The sequence below is a fragment of the Astatotilapia calliptera genome, chromosome 19 (assembly GCF_900246225.1).
Source record: "Astatotilapia calliptera chromosome 19, fAstCal1.2, whole genome shotgun sequence".
Lineage (NCBI taxonomy): Eukaryota > Metazoa > Chordata > Actinopteri > Cichliformes > Cichlidae > Astatotilapia > Astatotilapia calliptera.
Window position 1 is genome coordinate 18,767,780 of NC_039320.1, and position 18,880 is coordinate 18,786,659.

Here is an 18,880-nt window from a genome sequence, read left to right on the forward strand (position 1 = left end):
CACACACTTGTAGGCAGGTCTGATTGTTTTGAAGTCTTGTTTTAGTTTTTTGGTTTGGTCTTGTCTTCTGTTTAAACCACCTCCTCCTCCTCCCTGGTGTTTTCCTCATTATCTCCTCTCCCCAATCGATGCTGCTTGAAAGAACCATGCACGTATGGATCTGCTTCTCCCCGCTCTCCCAAAGCATCTGTAGTTCCCCTTCTTACCGACAGAGGGGGACAAAGACAAGACCTTGCAGATGGAGTTGGTGAGTCATACAGCGAGACCGTCACGTACAGACACCACAGCTCAAAACAAGGCTTGGTCTGACTTGGCCTTGGACCTATATTACCGTGAAGTAGATGCTTATTCACACTTAGCTGTGATGTTACCTGACACTGTCAAGCGGATATTGACATGGGTTGATGATTTATTTAGACTTACTGTTATATCGATGCGTGTTTGTCATCACGTCATTCATTTTTCCATTCTCCACGCTCTGGTTAGCTTTGTATTATACACACCAGTCTACTGCATTCATACGTTCACGGCGCTCTCCACGGTGCTGAAACACAAAGGGGTCTCTGTCCGTGGTGCTGAAACGGCATCGAACGCAGGATTTTCTTTTTCATTAAAATCTTTCTGTGTCACTTTAAATATATTTGATTCCATTACAGCTAGCTCTATAACATCACTGACTTAATATGCCAGCTTCACATACCTTTGCTCTAAGTGATACAGGACTGATTTGGATGTAATCTTTGCATAGCTTATGTTAAATGTTAGCTTATGTTAAGGATTCTTTGTGTCGATGCCAGCCGAATATTAAATGAAAACCCTGGCCTAATAAATCCAACGAGTCTGACATTTTTCATCTTGCAATTTCCATCTCAGGACTTCAGCAGTCTGCAGTTTTTCATTTATGCGGCCCCAAGTCAACGGGAAATGCCACAAGTCTGCCATGGCCCTGGGGATGTCTGAAGGCTACAATATATTTGTCTCTGGCTGAGACGTTTTGAAAGAAATGGGGCCCTTGTTGGTTTATATTTTTGACCATAAATTGCATTTCACCCATTAACTTAAATATGATTTGTTGCTTAGTGGTCACCAATGAGTCTATTGGTGACCACTCCAGCTATTAAAAATATATTATATGCATTGATCCATATGTATCTCTATGCAGTGATATATTCTTTATTCATATATTTCAGTGCAATTTCTTTCCATTTTGGGGGGCAGGTGGTTGATTACATTTAATCAGATTCCCACACATCCAGCCTTCACAGAATATTTTTAAGAGGAAGACGTTTTAAAATAACTTATTTTGCTGGCATCCAACCACTAGGAAGTGTATGAACCGAAAGAAAATCAAGTGTGGATAGAAAAGGGAGAGAGCATAGCACCTCCCACGTCCTATGTGCGAGAAAGAGAGAGGGAGAGACTGACAGAGAAAGAAATAGAGAGAGGGAGAGAGAGAGTCTGCTGTGGTGGTGTTGGGAATCGGACGACATGAGCTCTACATGAAACGAGTAAAATGCTCTAAGACGCTTTCGGCGTTTGTCTTTCATCCTTCCGAACCAAGGACGAGCCAGAAGCGGAGCCGTTCTTCACGATCAGGTATCGAGATGCTCCTCAGCCTCCACATCTTACATAGAGATCAGATGTTGGTATTCAGTGGCGTAACCGCGGTCCTTCTGGCTGGCTGGCTGTTATGCGCACACGATTCCTGCTGCTCACGGCCAACCCGGGACAGCAAATCTCACTTTCTGCATCCATCTCGCCGCTGTTGTATCACAAGTTACATTTCTGCTCGCTAACCTCGGTCGTGTCAGTTGCAAACTACTGCCTGTATCCTCGTACAGCCATATTGGCAGTAAGCAGGAGAGGGAGGGCAAATATATGAAGGTATTGAGGTTGTCATATTGCTTTGAGGAGTAAGGGAGGTGAGAGGGAGAGGGTTGGGAGGAGGGGGCTCGCTGCGACTGCGAAATGATGGCAGCACTGCGAGATGGCGATCCTCCGGTATTTATGAATGAACCACGCAGAGTAGGGTGGTCTGTAATGGCGTTGCGCACAAATCTGCGGAACCACGGCAAGCCCTCTCCCGCCACCGCTTCCTGACTACAATCGAGGCGGAGAATGCACGTCAACATTAATGCACATACACTAATGACGCCAGCGTGACGAATAAAGCTCGATTTCTGTGGCAAATGCTACAGTTAATTCTCCATCTGCATTTGTGCTCCCCCCCTGGATCTGTGATCTTAGTTGTGGGTTTCAAGACTGGAAAGGAGATCCACCGTGAAATGTAAAGGAGCTGTGAATCATTTAGGTGCGCCGGCGCGTGTGTGCGTGCTCGCACGCATATATGTGAACTTCCTGTATGAGTTTAACACTGCCAGTCATGATTGTATGTGTGTGTGTGAGAGAGAGGGAGAGAGAGATGGAGAGGAGAGCAGAGATGTATGGCAGTAAATCCTGTGAGTAAGCTTTAAAGTGTGTGGTTGAGAGTAGTTAGAGATGCAGACTGCATTAAAGCATTGGAGGAAAAGTGGACATGTAGGGGGAGTGTCCTGCCTGTCTGCCTGCCTGTCTGTCTCTCTTGAATGGCCACGGTTCAGTTGCATAAGAACATGTCTCTCTACTGAAACAGGACAAAGAAGTGATTCAGTGGTAACAAGCAAAACCAAAGCGAGTTTATGAAGGTGATGATGTTTGAGATGAGTATGGGAGTGGATACTCAGTGGTGATGATGATGATGATAAAGGACCAGTAAAAACACAAGTCTAATGTGAAAAAAAATCCATAAAAACCTAAAAGATCCAGAAACAACTGGATGACAGGAAGGTTGTTAGCTGATAAAATCTGAGTAAAGAAAGTTTATTCAGAAAAAAAAACCCTCTCTACTACTATTGTGTAATGTTTCATCCATGGACTGGAGCCTGTGTGTGGTTGCTGTGTGCTGGATGACTGCCATTTGTCAGTGAATGAAACAGTGAGAATTTGAACTAGTTTTTCAGAAAGCATATGTATGCTCAGTGAACAGTTTACAGCTAATTAAAAGATCAATTATGAATCATTTTAGGCATCTTTTTCATCACATTTGAACCCTTCTGTGGTGTCTTAAATTTACCATTTTATGAAATGGTCATTACATGAAACTAGAAAAAATCTATAAAATATAACATTTGAAGCTTCATTGAGAAATCAGCAAGCGCCATATTATGAAAGAAAACGTGGCAGCAGAGGCTTTATCTTCACCTGCTCATTTATAGTCTGTCTGTTGCTTTGACAGCACAAGTCTGGTCAAATGCACCATCCCCGCTGAGTACCTCTGAACTATATATGGCATAGTGTCTTCTTTACTATTGGAAAAGATCAATGCTAAAGCATTTTAGCTCTTCTGAAAGCATAAGCTCAGCTAAAAGATTTATATTGTCTTACTTATTAATATCATTAAGCAGAACTGCCTGAGTCTTGTGAATAACTAATCATGGCCCAGAATAGCTGCCATGGTCATTTAAGCACACTGCAACCTGTAGTATAACCAATATTTTGATTACACTTTTTTCTCACATATCAGCCTTTCAATGCCATCCATCTTCAACGCTCCTAAAAAGACATATATTTTTCTACAATTTGAGGTTTTAGATGAGGAAAAGTTAAAGGTCAGTTTCTTATAATCTCAACTGCGTCATGTCAGCATGACAAGCAGTCTGGACTGGAAAGCCTGTGTTGTTTCCTCCTTTAACCATCTGCGTTGTTATCAAACCTGGATCAGCTACTTATAAAAAAGAGAAAGAAAAGGGGGAAAAAACTATGTTCGGTTGATCTTGCCAGTAGAAACCATGGAGCCAATCCAAAACTACCAACCCTGTCACCATCTGTCACTGCAGGCAGGATTCTGCAGCACACTCCACCAGTCTGCAGTTAGTGCTTCAGTCAGGTCAGGGCCTTTACTGTGTCTAAAAATAGTCTTTCTTGAAAAAAATAAACCTGTGCACATTATGGCAGCTTTGAAAACGAGCTTAAGTGTTTTGTCACAGAGTCAGAATCTCAGTTTCTTTATTTTTTCCTCGGCTGAATTGCTGTGCGATTAGCCAGGTGCCTGTGTGTCTCCCAGATTGCCAGGCTGATGTATTAACAGGGTTTTACAAAGAGGCCAGACGGAGCAATCCATGGGTTCCCCCGGTCACACTAATACTCAGCGCAAGTAAACACTCAAAGACTAATTACACAGAAATGTGTGTAAAAGTGCTGCATAGCAACAGCATGATTAAGATTACAAATGCTGGTTACAGCTCAGGAATGAATCACCCTGAGAGGGAAACATTTTCCTCTTAAATTCTTTTTAAAAGTGCACATTTAGATATATTAAGGAGAAAGTGCAGGTAGAGGGGTGTTTATGTTAATCACAACCATTACCAAATCAGTCATAGTAGTATGGCAGCTTAAATGAATGCTTATCATCTCTCAAAATGCAAAGCTCTTTGGCTTATGTGTGAGGCTATCGCCATAAAACTGCTATGTGCAATAATCCAGACATTGTAAGTGTATATGTGTTTTCTTAAAACTTCTGAAAAAATGTTTTTCATTATTTGTATTTTAAATGTTTCTGTGAAATCTAGGGTTATTTTAATGATTTCTTCTAATGATATTCTGACTTTGGATAGTTAAAGTAGTCATGTTGGTCGGTAATAAAGCATCTGAGCATTTTTATTTCCTTTCCTACTCACTCAGAACAGGTCTGTACAGTGCACCCCACCTTGATGAACTTATGCCAAGGTGAGAAATTTGGGTGCTCTGATGAGTCCTTTTTGAACTACACACAGGCAGACCTTTACAGTTTTGTGGCTGAGCTGATGTTCCCGTGGCTCTATGTTAGTGTCAGTTCACACTGAATCAAAGAGATGCTCCGGGGATATCAGAGGGCCTCAGGGTACGTGTAGTCTTATACAGAGACTGCTGGTAACTTAAGTCCTGGGAATTGGGTCAATGCAGAGCTGGCCACAAGCACAGAGGAGGTTAAGCTCAATGATTAGCTACTAAGCCAAGACCACAGGGCGTTCAATCTCTTTGACAGTGTAGCACACACGCTCCATGCACGAATGGTGCCGTCTGCCCAGTCACAGTATAGACTGACAGGAGTGATACCTGTAGTCATACATAAATCATTTACATTGAGTCTAAACTGAACTTTATCAATTACCATCTGTATCATTTGTGATACATGAGTTTTTGTGAGTTTTTTTCCCCCCTGAAAAATATGCATAAATTGCACAATAATTTTATAAGCAATAAATTACACAAAGTGCCAAATGTAAGGACATCAACACAAATTAAAATCCACATATATGTCAGACAGTTCAATAACTGTTCAATAACTTGGTTTTGTTTTGGGGGGGGGGGTCAAACAGAAATTTTTGGCAATTATTTCATGGTTCAGGCATTACGGGGTTAAAACAAATTTTCACTTGGACAGTAAAAGTTTTTTACAACCACATACTTTCATACGGGGAACTACTTACTTGCTTTCCTGACAAGAACTAGATAGGAACATTAATGCCAAACTTAGAAGTGTCCATTGAATATAAAACTGGAGCCAGGAGGCAGTTCATTTAAAACAAAGCCTACAAGCAGAGAAAACTGCAAGCCTGGCTTTTGCCGGAGGTCACAAAATTTACTATGTTTGCGTAAATTGCACAAAAACTACGTAAGCCTTTTTTTCTTGGCTTGGCCGAATAACTCTCCAAACTTAGATGGAGTCAGGCTAACTGACTAGTCTTTGTGCTGAGCAAACTGGCTTCTGGCTGTAGCTTACCCTGAGAAAGGTATTGTTATTTTCATCTAACTCTCAACAGCTAATATCAGAATTCTCCAACCTAGTCTCCTAACTTCAAAAATGCACCGTCATCTAACTAAAGTGGCCTTTTTTCATCCAACAGAATCAGAAGAATCAGTGTTTGGATTCACTGGAAGGACAGTAGCTGTATCAGGGGATAATAATCCAGAAAGTAAATAGAGAAAACTGCATATTCTTAATTCTGTGCAAAGCACCACACATAATATTTTAACTTCTATGGATGCCCTGTCTGTGCGTCATCATACTCCAACAGACGCACACACGGACAGTAAAGGTGACAAAAATATGCAGCTTCGTCAGTCTCTTTTTAGGAAACTTATGGAGATGAGTTTTCACATTCAAGAGCTGTAAATGAAATCCAACAGAGACTCTAAGATAAACACATTCTGCAGGCTTTCCATGTGTGTGTTTTAGCAGGTGTGAGTGTGGCGAAGCAGAAGCGGCGACGGCATGCCTGAATGTGTGAGACTGAATCAAAATTTATAAATCGAACCTCTACTGTCTGCTCAAACCTAATGAAAACACCCGTGTCTAAAAATTGCCTCGCCAAGAGCACAGATTACATCCCGTGGCAAAACGCACACATACATACACACTTTTGAAAAGACCTGAGCTGATGTGTGCACCGAGAACAGGGAATCTTCTGCTTCACTGCACAGAGGCAGACACACATGACGCACACACGCATTCATACAGCAACTGACAGGCTGAGAGCTTAAGAAACTTTGTGTAGGTTTCACTGTGGCCAGAAAAAGACAAAATATTTCAGGCTGATAATCTGTTGATCCTGTAAAACACTCATTGCCAAATAGCGGTGTATTCTCAGCATTCCACTATGCACAGCCTGATTAAAATCCTTTCTCTACAAGATACCATGGGACCGCTTTGTGGGTGTCTATTTAATCACGCTCTTGATCTGTTGAATGGCATTGTGTTTGATGTTGGTTAATGCGCTTCCTTTGTGCCGCTGCATAAGTGGCTCTCTTGAGGGAAATTATGTGCATATTTTTGTTAAAGGTGACATTTCCTTGCTCGCTCTGTGAAATAAACGAGTGGAGAAGGCTGCGTTGCAGCTATTTTCTGGCGGAGAAGAGCAGAGGCCTCCTTGGTCTGTGCCAAATGCTATCTGCTAATGGAGTTTGGCTGCACTGATGCAGATGCATTTATAGTATACCATTAATTCATTAAAGAACTGCAGTCCTCTCATTTCAAATAAAACCAGAGAAGAGGATGGGGGAAAGGAGAGAGACTACTTGCGTTTGGGAAGAGTGTCATAAATCTCAAAAGCCTGGTATCAAGGACAAATGGTGAAGGAGCGGAAGTACAGTATGTGTGCCACTGTGAGGTTGCACCTGTGTGTGTAGTTATAGTTGCTGACAGAGGGAGGGAGAGAGATAATTATAGCTCAGGTGAAAAGTGGGGGAGGTTTTGATGAGCAGGATCTTTGTCACAGAGCTAAAATCCACATCCAAAGAAACCAAACAGACACCAACCGCGGCAGGACAACAGACTGACGGGGCCCACAGAGACTGGGCCCCATCGATTAAAACCGGAGCGGCTTTAGTTTATTGATCAAACACCATGGAGACCTGGGGAGTGACAGATCAGCAAGAGGAAGTTTAGGTAGCAGCTCAAAGAAAGGCTAAAGTTGCGGATAAGTAAAGAGAATATTTAAGAGTTTATCAGAGCATGCATGTATCAGATGCACTGATATATCAGCTTCAAATCAAAGACATCATACCAGTCTGTGTGGCTTTGTCTAGATAGGTGGCTGAGTGTGGATCTTTGTGGATTTTTGTGATGGTGTTTGCTGCAGTATTTCATTAAAACTATATCTGGTTTATTACCAGAAACTAGTAACTTGGGTCCTATTTTTGCAGCAGTCACCATATTTTCTCCCTGTAATAATAATACTATACTCTTCACATTGCTGAGCTCTAGAAACACTGCTGCACTAACCAAACTGTATACTTTGATTATCATTCCACAGTTTGCAGATGACTCCTTGGTTCTGTATTTAAATGGCATTTCCGACGCACTGTGAGATTAGCTCTATGTAACGTGTTTGAGTTAAACCGTTGGCTTGTTTCTGGGGTGTTTTCTGTTTCGGGCCTCTTGGAGGCAGCAAAACAAAATGAAAACAAAGCAAAGTCAAATGCAAGTCAAATATTTACACTGTTTTTGTTTTGGTCTCTACCAGCTCCAGAGGGAAATATCAGATTCCCCCAGGAGCTAAATGCTCCACTGTGTTCACCAGATAGGTGCGAACATTGTCAGTCTGCCATTTGGTGCCTGCTGCCACCACATACTGCACAGATTAGAGCAGGAAGCCAGACTGTACTGCAACACTCATGCCAGTTTTACATAATGAGTTAAAAGATAGATGAAGATGCTAAAATGCTTTGCAGATCTGAGATGGACTGCAGAGTTGTGTGTTGTATAAACAGCCATTTTAACCACCAGTAGGAGAAATATAAACTGTAGCAGCTTTAAAGACGGCAGCATTGTCTCAAGAATTAACTGTAATAAACAATTAATCCTCTCTAGATGCCAAATTACATCCAAGAAGGCCAAAATAAATTCACTTAGAAATTGGCTTTTTAAACTATGTTGAGGCATCATTCCTGCTTAGGTGTGTGTCTGTAATTAAGCAGGTTAAGCAAAAATCACTGTGCAGCTTTGACAGCTACATGGCAATTTTTAAAGTGTTACCTTTTTTTCATCACTGACTGCCTCATTAAAGCTAAGAGTAAGGCACTGTAGATGACTATTGTTTCTGGCAATTTTACAGCAGCGCCTTGTAGTTATGTTGCACTTAAGAGTTGTAAAGGTTAACATGACCCTCACTGCACATGTTTTCATTACCGCAGCCACGGTCTGAAAGAGAAATACGACAGACTTGAAGTCCCAAGAGGTTAAACTTCAGTCATGCATCCCTCTATCTAAAAAATGCAGTTTCAAGTTTATCACCCTTCTGAAGTATCAAGAGAGCCATTAGGGAAGATTTTCTGCTTCTTCCAGACCCGAGTAAAACAGTAGCCACAGGCTCACCTGAAAATTAAACTGTGGTGGTGTTCTCAGCAAGCTATGAAGCAGTCTTATACATCACACATGCTTACAGCTGAGAGACGGTCTATAAAATTCAAGAGGCACTCCCCAAATCCTCATTTATTTCAAACTCGTGGACTGATATTATCTAGAACCCAGCAAAGCAATTACAGGCACCCTGCCATCAATAGTGGGTTCCTGCAGTGCAAGCATGACAGAAATCCACTTATTCCATATGGTATTGATGTCGATTTACTGTTTTCATTATGACTGCAGCTTAGAGAGCAGCATGATCACAGCTGATAGAATATCTTATTACGGAACATTAAAGCACGTTTAGCACCAAAGCGGATAAATAATGCAACAGATACGATGTGCAATCATGTGCAGACAGCGCAAGCTCTCACAAAGATAGCAGTAGATTCTGTGCGAGGACATTGTTTAGATGCATATGCATGAGCTGCAGCAGGTAATGTTAGGAGTGATTAATTGTAGAGTCTTTCACAGCGCTGTGCTGCTGCTGTCTACAAACTGGGCTTTTTCAGTTAGTTGTGTTCATTTGCATGTTATCTTTATTACCTGATATATATAATCTGATATCACACAGTGTGGATTTAGCATTTTTAGTTTGATGACCGAGGATGAAATCTGCTGTGAATTATGCAATGCAACACTTTCTTTAAAGCCCTGAGCTTTGTGTTGTTTTGTAAAGAAAACACTAAACCTGGACTCTTTTCAAATTTTTAATACCAATAAAACAACCTAACAAGCACTGGCCACTTGCAGCAGCAAAGCTGCAAATGTAACACTGACAGGTGTAACGCTGAAGCCAGTTTGGCGTGAATCAGTATGCCTTTGTGATGTGTTTAGCCAACTGGTGAATTCAAATCCAATAGTCCATCTATTTTCTCAAATAGATTTCTGTGTTTACCCTTCACACACAACTGGTTTTCATCTTTTTACTTTTAATTCAATTCACTTGTATTTGTACAGCACCAAATCACAACAACAGTTGCCTCGAGCTGCTTAATTTGTAAGGTAGGTAGACCCTACGATGGCTTTAGTTGCTCTGACTCACTCTGTTTGGATCCATATTAGTGGTAGGCACAGTGATCGGTGTTAGCCATGCGCAGTGTTTTGTTCTTTGAGGCTTCTATGTTGGCTTGATGATTAATTAGAAAATGCGGGATTGTTTTTGGGGCTGAAACTGAAGAACCGTGACTATGCGAAGGGTATTGATTAGGGAAATGTCTGCATGAGGTGAAACACTTGGATCATTACCAAACTCATCTTTTCTAATTTGTATTCTGGCTCATAGTCAGACCACGAAAGATGGAGTGTTTTAAAACCCACTGGCCTGAGGTTAAGTTCTGCCAGCATATACTCCTCTTGTTCTGCTTCATTAAACAAAAGCTCCAGATTTTCTCTTAGAATCTTATCTTCTCATGTTCCCTTTCCTAATCTCATAGGTGTAAGACTATCTTAAACCCGAGGTGACAGAATGCCAGAACAGAGCAACGACTATCGTGTGGTGGTGTTCGGTGCTGGGGGAGTGGGGAAGAGCTCCCTGGTTCTGCGCTTTGTGAAAGGCACATTCAGGGACACCTACATCCCCACGGTGGAGGACACCTATCGCCAGGTGATCAGCTGTGACAAGAGCGTGTGCACCCTCCAGATCACAGACACAACAGGCAGTCACCAGTTCCCTGCCATGCAGCGCCTTTCCATCTCTAAAGGCCACGCCTTCATCCTGGTCTACTCGATCACAAGCAGACAGTCCCTGGAGGAGCTCAAACCCATTTACCAACAGGTGAGGAGTGTTTGTGTGTCTTTGGATGGCTGAGCTTGTTTAATCGCGCTGGGCTTTTATACTGAAACGTTTTTCTGCATTGTACTAAATATAAAGAGCAAAAGTAATGATGCTGTCTGGGGTAATCTGTATTGCATTAGTTCCTCAACTTTGTCACTGGTGATGTCTAAACCACAAATGCTTTCATTTGTAATGATGTATTCTCTTTGGGTGCTAAAACTACAAGCAAAATTCCCAGAAAATAACAAATCAAATCCATTTGCTTGCCTTTGCAGGTCCTGGCTATAAAGGGCAATGTTGAGGCTATCCCAATCATGCTTGTGGGAAATAAAAGTGATGAGACCCAGCGAGAGGTGGAAACCAAGGACGGAGAGGCCCAGGCCAACCAGTGGAAGTGCGCCTTCATGGAGACATCAGCTAAGACCAACCACAACGTAACCGAGCTCTTTCAAGAGCTGCTAAACCTGGACAAGAAGAGGAACATGAGCCTCAACATCGACGGCAAGCGCTCTGGGAAGCAATCCCGTGCCGAGAGACTGAAGGGCAAATGCAGCGTGATGTAAAATCCAAGAGAGGAAAGGAAAGGGAGGTGGAGGTGGAGGTGAGAGAGGGAGATGAAATACGGAGAAGTAAAGAAGGAGGACGCCAGACACCAAACGCATCATACAGAGCAACAAGGTTTTTGACGGCAGCGGGGTTCTCATCATCGACACGCTCCTCACAAACACAACTTACATACAGGAAACGTTTCAGTTCGGAGCATAAATCCATGCACATCCTTAACGGGGAAACAGGTGAGTGGGATTGAGATGACAAGTAGTGCGTGACACAGATGAATACAGAAATGGCAGGGGTGTGGACTTTGTATCCTCCAAGTGTCACAAAAACCTGGATGGAGCACTCTTCGAGAACTTGGGTGAGAGTACTGACCACGAAGACCAGAAGTCCATAAAAACGCAAGAGGTTTCTGATCAGTGCAAAATCTTAGATATCTTCTCTCACTTCTGCACCTCCCTGCTCAGCTCACACTTCACCCTTCTCATCTTTTTCATACCCTCTATTATATCGACTGTAGAGAAATGTAATGTACAAGTAAGCGAGTTCCAAAGCTCACTCATCTGGTAGAGACCCTGTTGTAAGTGACTGAGGTGTCTATCATGCTAGTACAAAGAGGACTCAAAAGTTTGACACTGCTAGCATGAAGCATCACAGCAAAAAAACAGATCACCCAGCCACACCCCAAGGACTTTGATGTATATAAATATGGGATATTTAGATATATTCCATCCAGTCTGCACATCCTCAGCCCCAACTAGTATATGATGTTGACTCAAGTTTGATGCTCTGAAGCTCAATTTTCAATTGCCATCGTCATATAAAAACACTTCTTTGCGTTTATCCCCCAAATGCTTATGGTAAAAGGTCATCTATGAACCCTCGAAATGTCCTCATCTGATGTGGAGAAACATCCAGCGGCAGGGGCTTCACGCATGCCATTGATACGACGCAACAATCCTTTTAAGACTCTCATCAAGTGTAGAATAACTCTGGCTGAAAGGAAGCTGGACTCTCATTGAAACATGAAACAGAAATACGAGTCTGCCTTGCCTACGAGGTTAATACACTTAGATAATCATTGCCAAGCTGGTAAGATGAAAGAGAACTTTTGGTTCTGAGAATGTCAGTTTGCTTTGGCACTTTTCATGTGAGAGTTTCTCTTTTTGCCTTTTTTTTCTAGTTTTCTTTATGATGCTCTTATAAAGTTACATTTAAACACATCTCCTTTAACAAAAAGCACACAGGGGAGAAAAGGCGGAGGGTGGATCTTTAAAGCTCCATGCAGATTGTCCAGTGCACCCTGATGCATCTCCGTACACTCATCACCTGTAACTCCAGGCATCAGGAAACAGAATGGGTCACAGAGATGTGCAGACACAACACACACATGATGCATCCATGCAAAAAGAAAAGAAACACACACACATTTAGCTCTCTGATAGTCAATCTGAGTAACATCGTTGACTAAGTACATGAAGAAGAACAGGGCTCACTCAGCCTAAATGCCCTCACATTGCACTTTATATCACCATACACAATTTTATTTGCCATGTTTCCACCTACATGTGTATTAATAATTATCTCTGTTGTGCTGTATGTCCAAAGTGCATATATATATATATTTAATATATATACCCCTTTTTTTCATGTAGGACCTCTAAAATTGTACACAGTGTATACAGAGCAGCCAAAAGCACAATACTTTTTTCCAACATATCTAATTCTATTTTTTTGTTTGTTCTTTTATTGTATTTGTGTGCAGTTTCCATCCTTAGCTTTCATTCAACAGTCCTGAACATGGATTGCATAGGTAGCATGGTCACAGGTAGCTCTCTGTCTTGATGTATGGCGCTTTATTTTGTCTGGTTCTTGGCACAATGAGGTTGTGGTTCTGCTGAACAACAGGGTATCGTGATGTGACCGGTTAGCTGTGGACACAAAGAGCGTAAACGTTATGTAACATCAACCCCCACACCACCCCCACAGGATCACAGGTTGTGGGACGACGATGAGGGGTCAGATTATTTGTCTGCTTTTCTCCATCTCTCAGGCGGTTTTGACAACAATTAGCGTGGCGGATAATCTGCTCCTGTACTGTTAAACCCAAAGACACAGATGATAACCCCTTTTAACTGTGTGTTCATTTCTCAAGAAAAAAGGAAGAAAAAAGAGAATAAGCACAGTAACTAGTCTCGTCTGTCTCCTTCTCTGTCTTTATGTGTGCAGCAGGATCAACAACTGGGCACTTTAGGGTAACATTTTACTTGAAGACTTGCTTATTAATCAGCGACGCCTCATTCATAAGCACCGTGTAAAATGTCCTACCTTTATCATTCATGCCCACAAACCACTATAAAATGATTTCAGATGTGTAGATAAGCAGATGGAAATTCAGCGAAATGTTCACAAGAGCTTCAAGTAAGATGTTACCCATGTAAAGAAATACTGTACCCACTGTCTTTCTGGGAAATGTTGTTACAGTAGAAGGTTTGGTGTTGCTATGTACTGTAATATACGGCTTAATAACGATACTCATGATCTATTGTATTTGACGCATCCACTCTTCAGATCTATCAATCAGATAGCACTAGCAAAATGTGAATATGTAACTAAAAGTTCCACTCCAGGCTGTAATTTTGTTTTTCTGTTTATTTTGAAAGCTGAATGAATCTGTTGTTATTACTGTGTTGTACTTTGCACTAATGTGAGGTCCTGTTAAACCCAAACATTTATATTGTAAACATACCCTTTACTTGTTAGATGCCAGGGATGCTCACTTGTACTCTCTTATTTTCTTTTTTGAAAATCTGTTTAAATTCCAAAAACAAGATGTGTAAAACAGATATATAAGTTGTATTTTAATCACTTTCTTTTCTTTCTTTTTTTTATTAATTCATTTATTTTTAACCTGCTCTATATAGATAGAGTGCAATCTACGGGTTGTGGCCATTTGACGAGCTAAAATTTGAAAAAGAAAACCTTAAAAATCGCCTGCAATGATTTTCAGACCGAGTTCTTTTCTGGTCTGACGCAAAGCCACCGGCAGTGGTGCACACGCTGCATAGATATCAGCTTGACACGTCTGGTTGCCAGATTGTGTGCGCATGTTTGTGCAAGCTGCTGTTCTGCTGACGTTAACAGGAGACTGTCATTGTTCATGTTCCTGCATGGAATATGATACAACAGGGAAGGAAAAACAACAATGAGGCAGCGTGAGAGAGCACTATGGACAACAGGGGCCTGTGCTATTAATAGACATAGAGCAAATATATGAAGTTCAACTGCACTAGCCGTGGCCTGTATAAGAATCGTTCGAGCTTTCATGTGGGAGCCGTTGAAAGAAGACGTTGTGCTTGTGGAGTGTGTGAGCTATTGAGTTTGTGGATTGTGTGAGTTAAGTGCTCGCAAGAATCAGGACAGACACTTCTGCCCCTGTCCCTCCATGGCGTGTCTCATCTCATTTATCCATGAACCATATTCCCTGTTCTGTGTGTTTAACCGGGAGTGCATTCATGTATATGCACATTCATCCACCTTATTTATATATATTGTTTTCACGTTAATTCACTCCGGCCTGCACGGGTGTGTATGTGCGCGTGCTTGTGTTGTTGCTGCTGTTGTACAATCTCATGAAGTGTCTGTCAGATGTTTGCAGCTTTCCCGTGGAGAGTGCCTACACATTCTGCATGAGTCATCCTGCACAACACACACCCCCTATACGCACACACACTAGTATATAAATCAGGCATGGAGCTGAAATAGAATGACTGCATGCCCTCGGTTGCACACACACACATACACACATATTACATTCACACAGGCCTTGTCAGTGAAACATCATTTGCTCTCTGGCTGTTTTCCGCTGTTGTACCTCTGTTAGCGTTACTTCTGCATAAATCCGCATAAATTGTGAGCCGTTTTCATATTCATTCTGTGTGTTTTTGCTTGATGTTTGCACTTACTGAAAACCAACCCTCCTCGCATCTGATTGTAGATAGCTGTAAATATTGTTCAAAGGTTTCAGAGAAGCGAAGGGAGAGCGTGCAGATAAAGGATGCCGTGGTGGGAGCGCGCAGTCTCCTGCGCATTCTTTGTATAGTCAAAACCTCCAATCAGAAGTAGGACAGTTAAAGTTTTCTTCATGTGAAAGCTTTACGTTGGGCTTTTTTTTTTTTTTTTTGTATGCTGTAGCAAGAGAAGCACTGGCTTTAAAGGAGGAACTCTATGGAGACCAGCTATGTTAAAGGTGACTAAATGATAAGTTATAAAATGAATAATCATACGAATGGATGCAGAAAGATGTAATTGAACCATGAAATTGTGGAACTTGGTGGATATTTTAAATTTAGAATAATTTTTGCAATTCCACACTCTTCTTTAATTAAAAAATGCTGCAGGTATTTTCATTAAAATGTTGCTTGTACGATGATATTTTCATGGTTAAATTACACATTTAGTCTTAATATTGTTGGTATGATCACTTATTTTATGACATCAAATATACTTATTGCCTAGTAACAGCTATAGTTTGGGCCTCCATAGATAACTACATTGGTGGCACAGATTGTTGTGTAGGACCAGGTAAAGTTTACTTGAGTTGTTTGCCACCAGTGAGGTCACAGGGTACTTTCTGTTCATCTTGCTGAGGAGTCTCATACAATAAAGGGAGTGGGGTTCGGATTTGTTCTTCTGTGGCTGCAAGGGAAACCTCAGACCATGTGAAGCTTAGAGAACGAGCACTAAGTTAAACCTTTATACTCAAGAAAAGCTGTGGTTTTCTGACACACCAGGCTTTTTGTTACCAGCGAGGGGCAGGTTGTGCTCCTGTCCAGCAGGGCTTCATGCCACAGGAGCTAAAGGAAATCGGTACCGGAGGATCAAAATACAAAAGAACTCCCACTCTTCCTGCCAATCACTCAGGCTCACCCCTTTACATTTCATCTGATCGCCTCAGATCCTAATGAGCAGTATACGGCGGGGAATTTAGCCTAGACTTTGTGGGTAACGTAGTTTGGTACTATCGAGACGCTCTGGCCCTTCATTCCTGCATGGTCCCTATTGGTGTTCCAGCCAGCATGAGAACAAGGACACAAACTGTGAATCATCTTTGTATTTTTTAAATAAATTCCTCTGCAACATTTATGGCTTTGGTTTTGTAAATGGGTTATTTCTTTTAAGCTCTCATTGTTTTTGTAAATGATTTTTCTTTGGTTCTTCTTTTTTTCGTTGGGATTTTTTCATTTGACTAATTATAATGTATAGATATTTATTCTAGCAATAGTCTTCCTATTAAAATATACTGTGCTGATGCATCCTCTGAATAACTGAAACTAACATATATAAATATATATATATATAAATATATATATATACATAGAGAGAGTGTGAGAGAGAGAGCGAGAGAGGTGATAATAATAATCAAATCTGCAAAATGATTTTCTTAATAAAAATATGAACTGAGGAGTGTTTCGTGTCATTTTTTTAAACATTCTCACCTTTTGCTTGCCGTTTGTATCCATGCAGTGATGTGGATCTTAGAAAATCAGTGATATTATGGTCAGCCACTTCAGTCCAAAGCCTTAGGGAAATCACGCAGGATAAATACACATAAGGGGCAACAGGGTAACAAGGAACAGGTGGACATACAAAAGGGAGGGGAAAGAGCAAAGACAGGAAGTAAAAACTTGGCAGAGAAAAAATAAAGCAGCCTTCAAAATAAGAGAGGAAATAACTGAAAGAATTAAAAGCATGCTGTAGAAACCCTCTGTGTAAGCATTATACGATACAGCATATTCCTTGAGGAAGCATATGTGGATATAGTTTAGGGGGGTTTACCCTGTAAAATGTACGATATTTAAAAGGGAGAACATTGTGTGCAATATTTCCATCTTATCTAACATACAAATAGAAAAACGGCTTCCATATGCCTCATTTTTCATTTAAGAGTACTAAAACACTTACTATTCAGTTACATTTACAGTAGTGGGCCAATATTTTCCCACAATCCTTTGCCATTTACAGTACATTACTGTTAAAACCTACTACAATATATTGCTGTTTGTGTTACATTGTAGATGCTAATTAAATCACAGGTTACAGTGCAGCAATCTTCTCTGCTTGTTGACTAACATTCATGTAAAAGCTCTGCTGCTGGCATGACTTTGGAAGGGGTTTATTTCTTTTCAGCGACTCTCAGTGATTCTCTTTGATAGTTCTTTTTTCTCATTTTTTAATTTTAAAATGTTACTATAATAATTTAAATTATTTTCCCAACTCGGGATCGTTGACTTCTTTCACCCATGTCGTGCTGCCATGACATGCAGACTCTTTACAGTTTATTAATTCATCACACAGAGATACTGGCTTCCCCCCTACTCTTTCTTTCATTCTCTCTTAACCCTCCAACATCTGCTCGGAGATGCTGTGCCCGGCACGGTTGCTATGGAGACAGTGTGACGTTGACGGTGGTTGTCGCATCAGTGTGGTGTGACCCTGGTGGCGGAGATGCGGCGACAGGCGGGTCTCCCATCCTGCTCCTGGGGTGGATTAAAAAACATGTCATTCCCCATGAAGGCCAGTGTGGCAACCCCTCTGCTGGGTCTTAATTAGACAATTATCGTGTCCGAATACACACATAAAAATGAAACACATGAGACACCCTGGGAAAGTCTGTGTTTCCGTTTGGGTCTAAGATTAGGCTGCAGGAGTACACGTGGCATACGACAAAAAAAGGTGTGGGTGGGTGGATGCCACCTGTCGGCCTGTGAACATCTTTAAGTGGTGACTCATGGGCTTCCACCGCGGATTTCTTAGAAAATGAAAAGTATTGCTTGAATCCAGTGTAACCTATGCTGCTTCCTCACACACAGGATGGAGAGGGAGGGAGGGAAGCACGGGGTCTGAAATGGAAGAGAGAAAAATGAAGAGGGAAGAGAGAGCCAGCAAAGGGAGAAAAGGGGGAGATGAGAAAGGTGAGGAAATGAAAGGGAAATGTATAGGCATCAGCATAATTTCACTGGTCTCTGGAAACGAGGCCAATGCGGTACTCTGTGTGAGATATAAATAGCTCTCCTGTGTTTATAATAAGCAGGAAGGAAATGGTTGCTATACAACCACTGAGACGTATATGCGCATCAAAACCAGAATATAGATCAGAATTTCCGTCTCCATCAGCACCACCAGGGTTTAAATGGACTAAAACAGAGAATTTTTGTGTAAAAATGAGATCCTGCACACATCAGACCTTTTCCCTCTTAACGCAGTGAAACCGGCTCATGTTCAGCCAACAATCACGGAGCAGATGCAGCGCTTTTTAGCTCTGTGTGGAGGAGTGGACTACAGCTTGGTGGAAACTGAGTTTGCGTGTTTGTGGGGCCTGCCGGGAATAGAAGGAGAGGCCCACACCTCTCTTGAGAAAGTCAGAACAGCAGATGGGTCAATGGCGCCATCACGTGGTAACACAACGCACCGGAGTCACGCAGTCGTTTTTACTGTAATGTAGGTACACAAATCCAGATGTGCATGCCACTATCTGTTATCTCGTGTCCTTGGGGAATACTGGTGGGAAATGAACAAGCCAGTGGTCTTTAAGAGGACACTATCTGTTGTCCGAACGTGTATTT

The 18,880-nt window shown here is 41.6% G+C and overlaps 1 protein-coding gene across 1 annotated transcript; it reads left to right on the top strand.

The window, feature by feature from the left end:
* The first annotated feature begins 1,414 nt into the window (after nt 1-1,414).
* On the top strand, nt 1,415-15,449 carry diras1b (DIRAS family, GTP-binding RAS-like 1b). The gene is made up of 3 exons (XM_026152094.1): nt 1,415-1,596; nt 10,360-10,700; nt 10,976-15,449. The coding sequence occupies exons 2-3, from the start codon at nt 10,392-10,394 to the stop codon at nt 11,261-11,263; spliced, it is 597 nt and encodes a 198-aa protein (XP_026007879.1). The 5' UTR covers nt 1,415-1,596; nt 10,360-10,391; the 3' UTR covers nt 11,264-15,449.
* Nucleotides 15,450-18,880: the final 3,431 nt, after the last annotated feature.